The sequence below is a fragment of the Homarus americanus genome, unplaced genomic scaffold (assembly GCF_018991925.1).
Source record: "Homarus americanus isolate GMGI-L3 unplaced genomic scaffold, GMGI_Hamer_2.0 scaffold10853, whole genome shotgun sequence".
NCBI classification, from domain to species: domain Eukaryota; kingdom Metazoa; phylum Arthropoda; class Malacostraca; order Decapoda; family Nephropidae; genus Homarus; species Homarus americanus.
The window spans coordinates 171,252-185,000 of NW_024755093.1; the positions used below are offsets into that span (position 1 = coordinate 171,252).

Here is a 13,749-nt window from a genome sequence, read left to right on the forward strand (position 1 = left end):
ACCTTTCATCTCACTGACAATAACCTCTGCGGACTCCTTCGGGAAATACACGCTGGAAAAATTAGTCTTGCTATTCGGCCAAGCTACAACACTAGTAGTAGACAGATAGACAGAGATAGGGACAGACTTGGAGAAAAAAGAGACAGAGATAGAGAGAAAAAAAAAGAGAGAAAATGAAAGATGGGGGAAAAAAAGGGAAAGAATGAAAGAAAAAGAAGAGGGGTGGAAGGGGAAATACATAGGTGTGGGTAAGGGGATGGACGGTATGAGTAGGGGTGAGAGGTAGGTGTGGAAAGTCATACAAGAGAAGAAATTCACATTTTCTATAAGCCACTAATCTCCGTTTTCTCTTGTTCAAATTTTCAGCATAGACTAAAGTTTTAAGTTTAATCATAGTGTGTACTGAGGTCACGTTTCCTTGTTTCATTCAATTCTCGTTTATTTCCGAAGTAACAAACAAACTTAAAACAAGAGTTACTGTATTTGTAAAGTGCGTAGGACGAGTGGACACAGCACTAGCTTCCTGTTCTAAAGGGTGTTGGTTCGATCCCACGCGGGTACCGGACTACATAAATTGGGTTATGTGCTTTACTGGCCAAGTTCCTTCCTCTACCTGTACTGTTGTTCCTCTACCTGTACTGTTGTTCCTCTACCTGTACTGTTGTTCCTCTACCTGTACTGTTGTTCCTCTCTACCTGTGCTGTTGTTCCTCTACCTATACTATTGTTCCTCTACCTGTACCGTTATCCCTAAACTGGATAAACAAAATCGAATCAATATTCACAGCAAGACAGGAGCCCAAAAACCTGGATATTTTTTAACGAGTATCAAAGAGCTCCGGGCAGTAGCGGGCCAGCGTGTACCTTTTATGGGTCAACACAGGGCTCTAAAAATATCCTTTTCCTCCCTCCTACTACTACTACTACTACTACTACTATTACTAGTATTTTTATAAACGTGGCCTCCAGCCTCCCCCAATAATCAAACCTTCGCCGCCATTCTATTTTACCTCAAAATTCAATGACTAAAACAAAAGTAGCCACCCTAGCTGTGTTGAGTTAGTTAAGCCGCTGATCTATGCGGCATTCAGTGACTGTTGCCTCCAAGTCAATATCTGCGACTACTACTACAAGCCTTTTCCTGCCTACTACTACTACTACTACCACTACTTTGTCTTCTACTTCTACTACTACTACTACTACTACAAGCCTTTTCCTGCCTACTACTACTACTACTACCACTACTTTGTCTTCTACTTCTACTACTACTACTAGCCTTTTCCTTCCTACTACTACTACTACTACTACTTTGTCTTCTACTTCTACTACTACTACTAGCCTTTTCCTTTCTACTACTACTACTACTACTACTACGCATTCGTGAAAATAAAATGGTAAAAAACGAAATATTAAGAGTTCAGATCACTTGAATATAATACACTATATAAACGTACACACAAACACTCACATACATAGATACATACAGACACAGTGAAATACACAAACAAACTCATACATACACACATACAAAGGCAGACAGATAAAGACATAGCAGCCACACAAACAAATAAAGACAAACACAAACAAACAGACAGACAGACAGACAAAAGCGACTACTGTACATAAGACAACCAAGAAATAATAAATTTATAACCCATACACAAACACTACTGAAGACTTGCTAAAAATAACAAAATAAATTATCCCCCAAAAAATATTTCTTGAAACAACCCAAAAAATAGAGTGGACGAGGTTAGTCTATGTACACGATCTGATTTTCAAATTTGTTGGAAAAAAAAAATATAGTTAAACATCTTGAGGCGGAACGGAAAACGTGATTGATTATTCTTATAGGATATAATGACGACAAAAACTGTTTTTTATCTAACCGACCCAACCAGCTACCGGCTGCTGGTGACGCTGACAAACTGCCTGATGGATAGTGGGCCCTCGGTGTTGGTGGCGGGGGGGGGGGCCTTGGGTCTTCAGGAGGAAGCCCCCCTCCACAGGATTTGAGGGAAAAACGCCCCCTTGGGACTTAAGAGAAGAGGGCCCCCTGGGACTTGGAGGAGGAAAGTCTGTTGGGTCTTAGGGAAGAAGGGACCAGTGAGATTTGGGGTCTTGGTGAGGTAGGCCCCCTGAATCCTGGGGGACTAAGACCTCTTGAATCTGGGGAAGGAGGGCCTACTGGGTCTTGGGGTAGATAGGCCTCCTGGCTCATGGGATATAAAGCAAGTGTATATTTTTTTTCAGAATGCAGAGGGTAAGGTGTCCAGAGCAGCACCACTGTACACAAAACCTAAGAGAAGGTTTGTGTGGCACAGGCTATACGAGCTTGATCTTTGTGTGTGGAGGTGAACGCCAGACACTTTATTGCTCGCACTGGCAATGTTTTTTTTTTGTTTTTTTTTGTACAGGTCAGTAACTCTGGATATGACTGATGCCGTGACAATGAGTGTGTGATTTAATGGGAAAGTTTCATGCCTTTTTAGGGACGTATGAAAAAGAGAAACAACAGGAACAATGATTTTAGGGAGAGAACGAGTGAACAAGGATCAATATTTTACGAAATGAGTGAAGAAAAATGAACCAATACGGGAAGTAGTGTCGTTATTAAGTACGCCACACGTGTTACAGAGTTTCCAGGAGTTGGTGAAAATAATGGGTGATAATGGAGAACCTGTAGAAGAACTGGACTTATTCTGGGGTGTACGTCTTCAGGAGCAAAGAGAAGAGCCACCACGTCAGCAGGCGAGTCACAAGATACGTAATGGAGAACAAAAGAAGGAGATGGGGGAAGAAGAAGAAGGAGGCAGGGGAGGTAGAAGAGAAAATAAAAGAAGGTAGAATAATAGGACGGGGGATGATGATAATGAGAGAGAGAAGAAAGAAATGGAGGAAAGAAGGAGAGGAAAGGCTTACAGAAGATAATAGTCATTGCTTTGTTGGCATAAGAACACAAGGATATTATCACAGTTATTTTAATGTTTTACTTGGAAGTTACTTAACAAATGTGAGGTGGAGTGTAAGACGGTGTAGTTATATTGTTGTGTTTATTACAATATGTCTAGTTATCTTGCTCCATCTCCTCCACCCTACTACATCCATGGTCCCCTCAACTAAAGATAACACAATGAATCCAACTAGTTATCTTAAAAAAAAAACATATCTCGTTTTATATCTTATGGTACTTAACGACATTCATAACAAGGTTTTTCTTCTTAGTTGTAGCGTAAAGTCATATTAAAAAAAAACAGCCAAACAGACAGCCTTGACGACTGCTGAGGGAATCAAGCTAACCTAACCTAACCCATCCCAACCTAACCTAACCCATCCCAACCTAACCTAACCCCTTTACACAGAGGAATAACGATGAAGCAGTCTTAAGAAAAATCAAAACTTTACTCCAAAACTGTCCAGAAGTAAATCAATAATAGACCTTAAACAATCCATAACAACCTACAAATTCCAATCTAAAACAAATAAATCTCCAGCGTTCATCCCACCTTCAGGAGCCTGTAGGAGAAGTCATTGAGAAAGATGCTTCCGAACTCTGATGCTACGACACCAAGATGGCGGCTAATAAAGACATCGACCCTAACCCTTGATTATATTCCGTAATTAAGGAGTCGTCTATAAATTTGCACCCAGACCAATAATATTATCCTCATCATAGTGACTAAGAGATGTTGGTGCCTGGACAGAGAGTATATACATAGCTGGGTCGTCACGGGGAGTATACATAGCTATGTGTTAAGTCTTATTTGGCCTTGACACGAAAAGTATACATAGCTGGGCCCTATCACGGGGAGTATACATAATTGTGGCTCTTATATCTTTGGCCTTGACACGAAAAGTATACATAGCTGGGCCCTATCACGGGGAGTATACATAGTTGTGGCTCTTATATCTTTGGCCTTGACACGGACAGTATACAGTACATAATTATCTGTTGTTTTAGGCCTTATCACAAACAATATACATAGCTATTTGTTTAGTCTTAGCGCTTAGGACAGGCAGTATACATAAACTAAATTTGACGACAGTAAGACCTACTTGACACAAAATGCTACCAATGAGGATCCTAGAGTAAAAATAATCAGTACTATAACACAAAGGAAGTTAGTGAGGCGTGAAGGGGAGAGTTCCTGAGTGTAACTATTTACATTTCGTTACGTCCTGATGATCGACAGAGATAGAGGCACACGGGAACTAATAAATAAGGAATAATGAAAGATGGAAAATTTGTAGGGTGTGGAGAAGGGAAATTGAGATAACGAAGAGAGAGAGAGATAGAGAGAGGGAGAATGAATTATCAAATGAAACGTGAAACATGAGTTGTAAGAGAGAGGTAGGATATTAGCGAGAGGGGATGAGAGACAAAGGCGATGATGGCAGGAGAAGGAAAGACATTAAAAGCAAGGGAAAGAGGGAAGGGAAGGGGGAAATAAACTAATCGTAAAGGTAGGGAGGAAGAGGAGGAGGAGTACAAGTAGGAGAGAAAAGGAAGAGGAAGAGAGAAAAGGAGGAGGAGGAAGAGGAAAGAGGAAAGAGGAGGAGGAAAGAAGTAGAGAAAAGAAGTAGAGGAAAGAGGAGAAGGAAAAAGTGGTAAGCGGAGAAGAATGTCACGTGGGTAATACTCTTGGTGAAAGGTGTGTGTGTGTGTGTGTGTGTGTGTGTGTGTGTGTGTGTGTGTGTGTGTGTGTGTGTGTGTGTGCTACGGGAGTAATTCAATTATCGGATGTTAAAAGTTACAGTGGCAGATTAATTTTCACTTTCGTCTCCCAACAGCCAGAGAATAAAAATATATTAAGCGTAGACTCTGGGATGTGAATTCTGAATTAAGGTTAGGTTAGGTTGAGAATATAGACGAAAGAAGTTATTAACCCTCCTAAATTTTCAACATATCCTGAATACGAATAAATTCCTATTATCTTTATTGAACTCGGCTCCAAATAAATTATAATATGGATAATTCCTTTAAACGGGGTTAACTAATATTGGGGTGAATGTAACTAGAAAATGAAAACTTCTAGATTTATAAATTTCTTGTATGTCATTTAAGTAAATATTCAGGAAAAGTTTCTAACCAATATAAAACACAGACGGGATATAAAACACGAATATCAAATGGTAGTAAAACATGCGAGATCATAATCATCTCTATGACGTTTAACTAAGTATTAAAAATCATCGCATTTCAGAAAATATAAAAAAACATGACCATTCAGTATAAATAAGAATAATAATGTCATTTCGCTAAATACTTGTACTGAATAAGACTGATAAAATCTTACTCACAAAATCTCCATACGAGGTAAAGTTTTCTGAAGGACAGACGACCAACCTGAACTAAAACACAGTAATTAAGGTTTCGTCGGATACATGGCGCTATAAATGTACAAAAACAGCGAAATAAAAATTAAAGTATAAAAAAATAATATGGATATTGTTCCTGTCAAGCAAGAACTTCACCACCACCCAACGGCTCTTGGGTCGACCTCGTCTCGACTCGCCAAACGAAGCTTCGAATAAGAATTCCTAGAGAATGGCTGGATGGCGGGATATTGATGTCCTTCCTCAGTTGAGTTTTGAGAGCTTCTGATCCTGTGTTCACACGTGAGGGAACTGCTGAGGAGGTGGAGGTGCAGTGCGGCCCTTCCCACCTGAGAGAGGATCACATGCCCACCCCCATCCTATCTTTTCCATAAATGAGTCACTTCCTTCCTCGCACATCATCGAACGACGCCTCGATCATCTCTGTCATCCATTACCTTTCACACTGTTTAATTTGGAAGTACTTAATATTTTAATACTGAATAGCATGAAACACACACACACACACACACACACACACACACACACACACACACACAGGGGAATTGAAATTTACCCACACCTTTTTTTGGGTGACGAAGAAAAGAACTCGAATTGAATTCCATAAAAATATCAACAGTGTCCCCAAGAACACACAATTTTGCCATGACCAGAAAAAAAAAAAGATTCTTGGACGAGGAACAAATTTCACTACAAAATATTTTATCTTCAACTAATAAAAGCTTCTAAAACTGTCTATTATTATTACTATTATTATTATTTTTATTAACATATGACATGATACAACTATAAAAAAAAATCACATGAAGATTAGCCACCCCAGCTTATTTCACCTGATGATTAAACACCTTAATGCTATCTGAGGGTTAGGTTAGGTTTTAGGTTAGGTTAGCATTGGGGTGGTTAATATAAAGGTGAAAATAAGCTGGGAGACTAATCATCAGGTGAACCCAAAAATATAACAGATCCAGAAAAAAAACACGCAGGAACCTAAACGTCAATACACCTTTATAAATCTTCTTAGACTGTCTTTGCTATTGTCTACACTATGTACACTTTCTCAACCCATGTAAACGTATATGATAAATTTACTGAATAAATATCAACCGAATATTTTAAAAAGGAAGTGAAACCAAAAATTTTAACTATCGGGGTTTTGATTTACACAAGAACATGTCTACTTGGGTAGTGTGTTCTCAGCTTGTAGTCTTGTATATACAGGTAATATATATTTTGGTTCATTTCCCCTCTCAGTAAAAGAAGAGAAGTCACTTTGTTGACGTGTTATTCAAGCGGGGAAAAATAACAACAAAAAACAATAGTCTGGGTTTTTTTTTCCCTGTTTTTTTTAACCTTTGGTCTCAAACAAAACGCGCAAAAATTCGATAATTTTTTGTAGAATGTTCAACACTTTTATTACTCAACATGACTAAACTTGTTCAGTCGCCAAACACAAACAAACAAAAAAAAACATTAAAACTGATATTGTCTTTTCTCTCTGATTTGGTTCGCTGATGACCCGGACACACACACACACACACACACACACATTACATACGTCTTACTGATTGTGTTAGACGTGTTGTATACTGGACTGTAAGCCAAACGATAATACTTGGTTATAAAATCGACCTAAAAAAAATTACACCTTAGTTCATTACATCGTTGATTATTTCACACCTGTTAGACATAATACAATACATAATTTCAGACACATCACTCTATCATTAAAGTATTTTTTTTTCTTAGTAACAACAAGAATAAGTAATATACAACAATATTATTTCAAACCTCAGTCGCTGTTTCTAAAAAAAATAAATAAAAAATAAAAAATAAACAAAAATGGCCGCCAAACTAGCATATTTAATTCTAGATAAAAAAAAAATGTCTGAACTCATAGTGTGGTCCTCAAATTTTACAGCAAATATAAATAAAATCCCTACGACATTTCATACACGAACAGACATACAGACGGACGGACGTAAATAATGTTATTCAAAGGGGAATTTTTGTTCTTGCTTTACCGGAGGGAACAACTAAGAACTATGAGGAACCTTTATGTTGACTGTCAGAACCTAACCTAACCTAACCTAACCGTAGGTCGGGATTTTTAAAGCTGCTTCCTCCCTTAACTTTCTCTCGTAACAGAGGAGGAAAGAACATTTGAAATAATGGTCCAGTACTTTTTTCATGGCAATTTGGACGCTATACTGTTTATCATCTATTTCTCATACCTTAAGTGAAATAGTTAGCTGCGTCCATACTAACCCAACACAAGACAACACAAGAACTAAAGTTAATGTAGGTTCAAACTATGTATAATGTAGGTTCAAACTATGTATAATGCAGGTTCAAACTATGTATAATGTAGTTTCAAACTATGTATAATGTAGGTTCAAACTATGTATAATGTAGGTTCAAACTATGTCTTAATCTCACCATTTCCAGAATATAACAGCGTCACCAACTGGACTCTGATTATATCTTGTCTACAACACCAGTGGAATAAATGTACATCAATATATTTTACCGGAAATACGTATAGAGATATTGACATTCTCCTATGACGTCACTATTGTACTTACCTGTGGTGAGGGTGGTAGTCCTGCTGATGACGGTGCCGGTAGGGTTGGCAGCCTTGCAGCGGTAGGTCGAGCGGGTGAGATGACCTCCGCCTGGCGTAGCTGGTGCCACCCACAAGGATCCATTGGGCAACACCTCCCTGTAATTCAAGATGGAGTGTTACTTATACCTCAAGTAACAGAAGATGGAGTGTTGCTTATACCTCAAGTAACACAAGGTGAAGTGTTACTTATACCTCAAGTATCACCAGATGGAGTGTTACTTATACCTCAAGTAACACAAGGTGGAGTGTTACTTATACCTCAAGTAACACAAGGTGGAGTATTACTTATACCTCAAGTAACACAAGGTCAGGGTTACTTATACCTTAAGTAACATAAGGTAGGGGTGTCTCTTATCATTTCTGTTACACGTTACACTTAATAAGATTCTTCTCGACATTCAAGATTACATAAAGATGGCGGCTAAACTATACAGGGACTATACAGGAACTATACAGGAACTATACACCAACCCCCTGACCTCCCAGTAATAGGAAATGGAAACTTGTAACTTTTTTTCCCTATTGTATATTTAATTCACGTGAAGTTACTCTCTTGCTTCATAGTTGTAAGTTAATGTGAAGTTATTCTCTTGCATCATAATTGTAAATTAAGTGTAGTTACTCTTATTTCATAGTTGTAACATACGTGACTTAACTATTGTGACTGTTCACTATTTTCCCTCCCTGTGATGTACACTTCCGGTTAACACGGCCATGTATGTAAACAGACGCAGACAATAAATCAAATTCTGACGCGAAAATTGAAGCGAGAAAATCAGATTTCACCGTTAAAAGTTAAAGGCATTAAAATATTTATTGTTTACTAGAATGGACAACGTTTGGGCGGGAGAGTCGTATAGTCAATAACAAAACAATTAAGAACATTCTGCACGTCAATAACAAAACATTCTGTGCGTCACTAACAAATATAAGAACATTTTGCGCGTCAATAACATCATAAGAACATTCTGTGCGTCAATAACAAACACAAGAACATTCCGTGCGTCAATAACAAACATTCTGCGCGTCAATAACAAAAAAACATTCCGTGCGTCAATAACAAACACAAGAACATTCCGTGCGTCAATAACAAACATTCTGCGCGTCAATAACAAACAAAAACATTCCGTGGGTCAATAACAAACATAACAACGGATTCAAATATAACAAATAAATGCTGCTCTTATCGCGTAATTAATTTCTTTTTGTTAAGAACTTGAGAATTTCTCCTAATATTTACAAACTGTGTCAACATTTACGTAAACAGTCGTCTTCCTGATCTTCTTCTCGGTAATTCACTCATGCATCTCATTACTAAGGAAGTTTATGACTTAATAATTCAACAATTTTACTGTAACTTTGATATTTTATTTTGTATTTTGTTTCTTTTCGTATTTTAGTTTGTATTTTGTGTACTGTATTATGACGTTTTATTTTGTATCTATGTGTTATCAAGTTTTAATCTGTATTTTGTATTCTCTGGATGTTTCAATGTATATATTGACTTAACAGCGACAACAAGTATTTACAGAGTGATGAGAGGGAGAGAGAGAGAGAGAGAGAGAGAGACGCTGTGCTGCCTGAAAGTTATTATGGTAATGATGGTAGCTCTCTCTCTCTCTCTCTCTCTCTTTTTCCTTCCTCTATCTCTCTCTTCTCCCCTCTCTCTCCCTTTCCCCCCTCTCCCTCTCTTTCCCGCCCCTCTCTCTCTCTCCTCATGGATTTACCAAGAGCCAGAAGCTATAAGACGCCCCAGAGTCCACCAGACCCCCGGAAAGAGGTCAATCACTCCCTCTTGCATATCTTATCTTCAACCCCTGGAGAGAGTTCTGTACAGCACTGGGGTTCCATGCCTCGAAGAATGCCACGATGAATTGTGTTCCTGTAACTATGAGATGAGAGAACGTATCATGTAAAGTAAGAGATGGGAGATAGGAAAATGTATCAGAGTCCATATCTAAGAGAGGAGAGTACGTATCATGTTAGGTTTGAGTCCGTACTGATGTGATGAGTGAATGTATTTTGAGATAATACAAATCTCCCCTGAATGTAATTTCGATATCCTTTTAACACCACCATATATTTTTTCTCCCATAACTTAAAAGTACACCAGTTAGATATATCTTTTAGTAATCCATTGATCATGAAAATATAACGAAGAAAAAAGCTGCAAGTCCGTTCATTGTTCTTCAGAGGTAAATCTTTTTCCTTCTTATTTTTCCTCCTTCCCTGCCTCACCACATCCATCCCAATCACTCACAGGTACTCGTGGGAAGGTAATTTACGACACGAGCCACCCACCTTCACCCCCGAAATCAGCGTTTGCAAAGTTGGTAACAAGATAAAGACTCGGCAAATTGATTTAAGAGTCTTCCACCAGCTCCTCATCCTTCTGGCTTATCTCTTGGAAGAAAACGGAGGAGACGAATAGTGGAGCTTTAGGGTAGACTTGACTAAATGAATTTAATTTACACACACACACACACACACACACACACACACACACACACTAACTCGCTTAACTGAGGCTAAGATAGGTGTTTATCGCAGTCTATTGTTAAGTGAATGTTATTTTTTTTTATCACACAGGGATGAGAATTAATAGTCATGGCAGTCTCAGTGTTATAATTTCAATGGTATTTTTAAGTGTCATGTTTACCCTATCACGAACAGCTATCACGGATGATTATGGTTTATATCTCAAATTTAGGTGAGATATTTAGTATTTTTTCTGAGAATCACTTTCCCTGGGTTTATCACACGCAAGAGAGCTGCTGAGACGAATGGTGTAGACTTGCCTAAATGTGTTCAATTTGCACAGGAATTCACTTAAATGGGTTTGAATTTATAGGCTTTCCTGAAACTGATATTGAGAAGCTGTCGGGTGGATTAAATTGGTGTATTTTTCTTCCACGTGGCCATGACCTGATTAACAATTCCTACAAGAAGGAATATTTCTCTTGATCCTCTCTAAGCAATGGTCTGATTCTCTTCCTTCGACGTAAATTTCAACTTTGACGTAAATTCTCGATTCCCCTCCCCCCAATAAAAACACCAACCAACCAACGAAATAAATAAATAAACAAATAAATAAATAAGAATCAATAAAAAAAAAAGTATTGATCTCAAATTCTCAAAACTTTCCATTCTCTTTCTAACTTGAGATGTGAGACCGCAACTAACTGGCTCACTTAAGTTACGGTATATAAGGAAGGCGGCGGTTAATTAACATAAGATCGTAACTGTAACTAACTGTAACTAGACGCCTGAGATTAGTGACCCCTGGTGGCAGTTGATCACACTACGTCTGTTTTTCTTTCCAGGAACAACAACAACAAAGCATCAACAAAAATCAACGACAACAACAAAACTACAAAAACAGTATCGTAGGAGATTAATTTTCAACGGGAAACTTATTGTGTACTGTAGGTCGGCCATGATCCACCACCCCGCTCAGTAGGGAACGAGTCTATCAGCTTGGTTCGTTTATAAGGGAATTTGTTTTATTTTATTTTTGTATTTTTTAATTTCTTTACATTTTATTTTGATTTTATTTATTTATTAAGTTATTTTTATTTTATTTATTTATTTATTTTTATTTTATTTATTTTTGTTTTATTTATTTACTTATTTTTATTTTATTTACTTATTTATTTTTATTTTATTCATTTATTTATTTATTTTTATTTTTTTTTTATTTTTTATATATTTACTAGTTTGTATGACAAAACATCAAAGCTTATTACTCCCACTAACTTAACATGACCTAACTTAGATAAATTTGGCCTAAGTTAATATCTAACCTAACCCTACTTGATTCAGTACTTGAAGCTCATGTAGCCGTAGTTAAACCTACTCTTAGACAAACCTAATCTAACCTATATTAAACTTACAATAGCTTAAGTTAAACCTAATCTAACCATTGTTAACATAAAATAACCTAAAGCAGTCAGACTTAACCTAACCTAACCTAACCTAACCTAACCTCATATTCACACTATTACAATAAAAGTATTATCCAGACCACAATATTACCCTCACTCTAGTATTATCCAGATCATAATATTATCCACCCCAAAGTATTATCCACTTATCCACCCCAAAGTATTATCCACATTATTATCCATCGTATGAGAGAAGACTGATCCACATTATCTATCTATCTATCTGTTATTATTAAGCACCATTAATTTGTATTTCAGATTAGGAAACAAAATTTACCACAGGAAAATTATACTGTTTTTTCGTCTTGGCTGTAAGGTAAACAAAACGCCGCCATGAGACCTCCAGTGAAACTATACATGACGTCACAGCCCCCGAGCCGGACATGATAATTATGGTGTGAACTCATCTACATAAAACCCAAGTCATTTATATGATTAATTAACCAAGCAAATGAGACAATTAGCCATTTATCATACAAACTAATTAGAAGGGCAAATTAAATTCTTTGTGATGGTGTGGGACAGGATTATATGAATTAGTCTTTTATTAAATATTGTATATAATATTATGTTGATACTAACACCCAAGACGCTATAATTTCCATGATAAAAATATTAATATGATTGTCTTGCGCCTGCGTGAACGAACAACATCGCCTGGCGTTATCTATCCAACCCGATTATAAAAGCTACACCAGATGAACGTTCGCCCGTCTTCTGCCTGCACTGACGCTGGTAAAACAGATTAATGTGATTCTCGACTGGATCCCAAGAGACAGGAAAAAGATAAATAAATATACAGGTCTTAGGAGGAGTTGTAGAAGGACGGGGAGTAACCAGAGACAGGAGTGTGTGTAGGAGTAGGAGAGTATCCTTCATCCTACAGCTGTGTGATAGCCTGGATTAGCTGCAGGGACATTAACACTGACAGACATTTGACACTGATACACTGAAATTGACACTGACAGACATTTGACACTGACTTTAACCACATATTGACACACACTGACACTAAATTGACACTGCCATTCACACTTACACTGATAAATAAAACCACCCGACCTAAAACCATCCCCCCCTACACCCTCAAGGCTCCTTTACTTAAAACACCCATCTACACAAAACAAAGTGACATAAATTTCGTAAAGCTATTGACCTTATTATACCTTAAAATTAATTAGTGATATTACATTAGATAATTAAGAGTATTTAACCTTGTAGCCATCATAGAAAAATACGATTTGTGTTTTGTTTTATACACGTTTATGTTTTTATTGTTGTGAGTACTGGAGATATTTAAATGACCATCCACTCGCTTAAAAATGATAGTCATACATACATACATACGAATTTGGCCTGTTATTAATCAACAAATTACATAAAATAACATAATAATACTATATATTCAGGTGTATTCATAATAACTCCAGGTAGAGATAACTTTCATAACCCCTCCCTACCCCCACCACTACCTCACCCACCCCTCCTCCCTCCTCCACCCACCCACCCCTCCTCCACCCACCCCCACTCACTCACCCCTCCTCCACCCACCCTCCACCCACCCCTCCCACCCACCCCCTCCTCCCACCCACCCCTCCTCCCACCCACCCCCACCCACCCCACCCCTCCTCCACCCCCCCCCCCTCCTCTACACCACCTCCTCCTCCCACACCTAGGCAAAGGCACCACACTCAACCTTTATGCAGTTCAGACAGAACATATTCCTCTATATCCTCCTGTGTTAAAATAAAAAGCCTTTTGAGGTTGAAGTCTCATTTTAATATCAAGTTTATCTCTCTCTCTCTCTCTCTCTCTCTCTCTCTCTCTCTCTCTCTCTCTCTCT

At 37.9% G+C, this 13,749-nt stretch overlaps 1 protein-coding gene across 1 annotated transcript in view; it reads right to left on the minus strand.

The window, feature by feature from the left end:
* The window catches only part of LOC121856423 (Down syndrome cell adhesion molecule-like protein Dscam2), a gene marked incomplete at its 3' end in the record, with an annotated part of 359,709 nt that overhangs the window by 165,417 nt on the left and 180,543 nt on the right, over window positions 1-13,749 (minus strand). Inside the window, exon 5 of the mRNA XM_042352021.1 lies at window positions 7,922-8,058. Within this exon, the coding sequence (XP_042207955.1) occupies window positions 7,922-8,058 (137 nt within the window). The remainder of the gene's footprint in view (window positions 1-7,921; window positions 8,059-13,749) is intronic.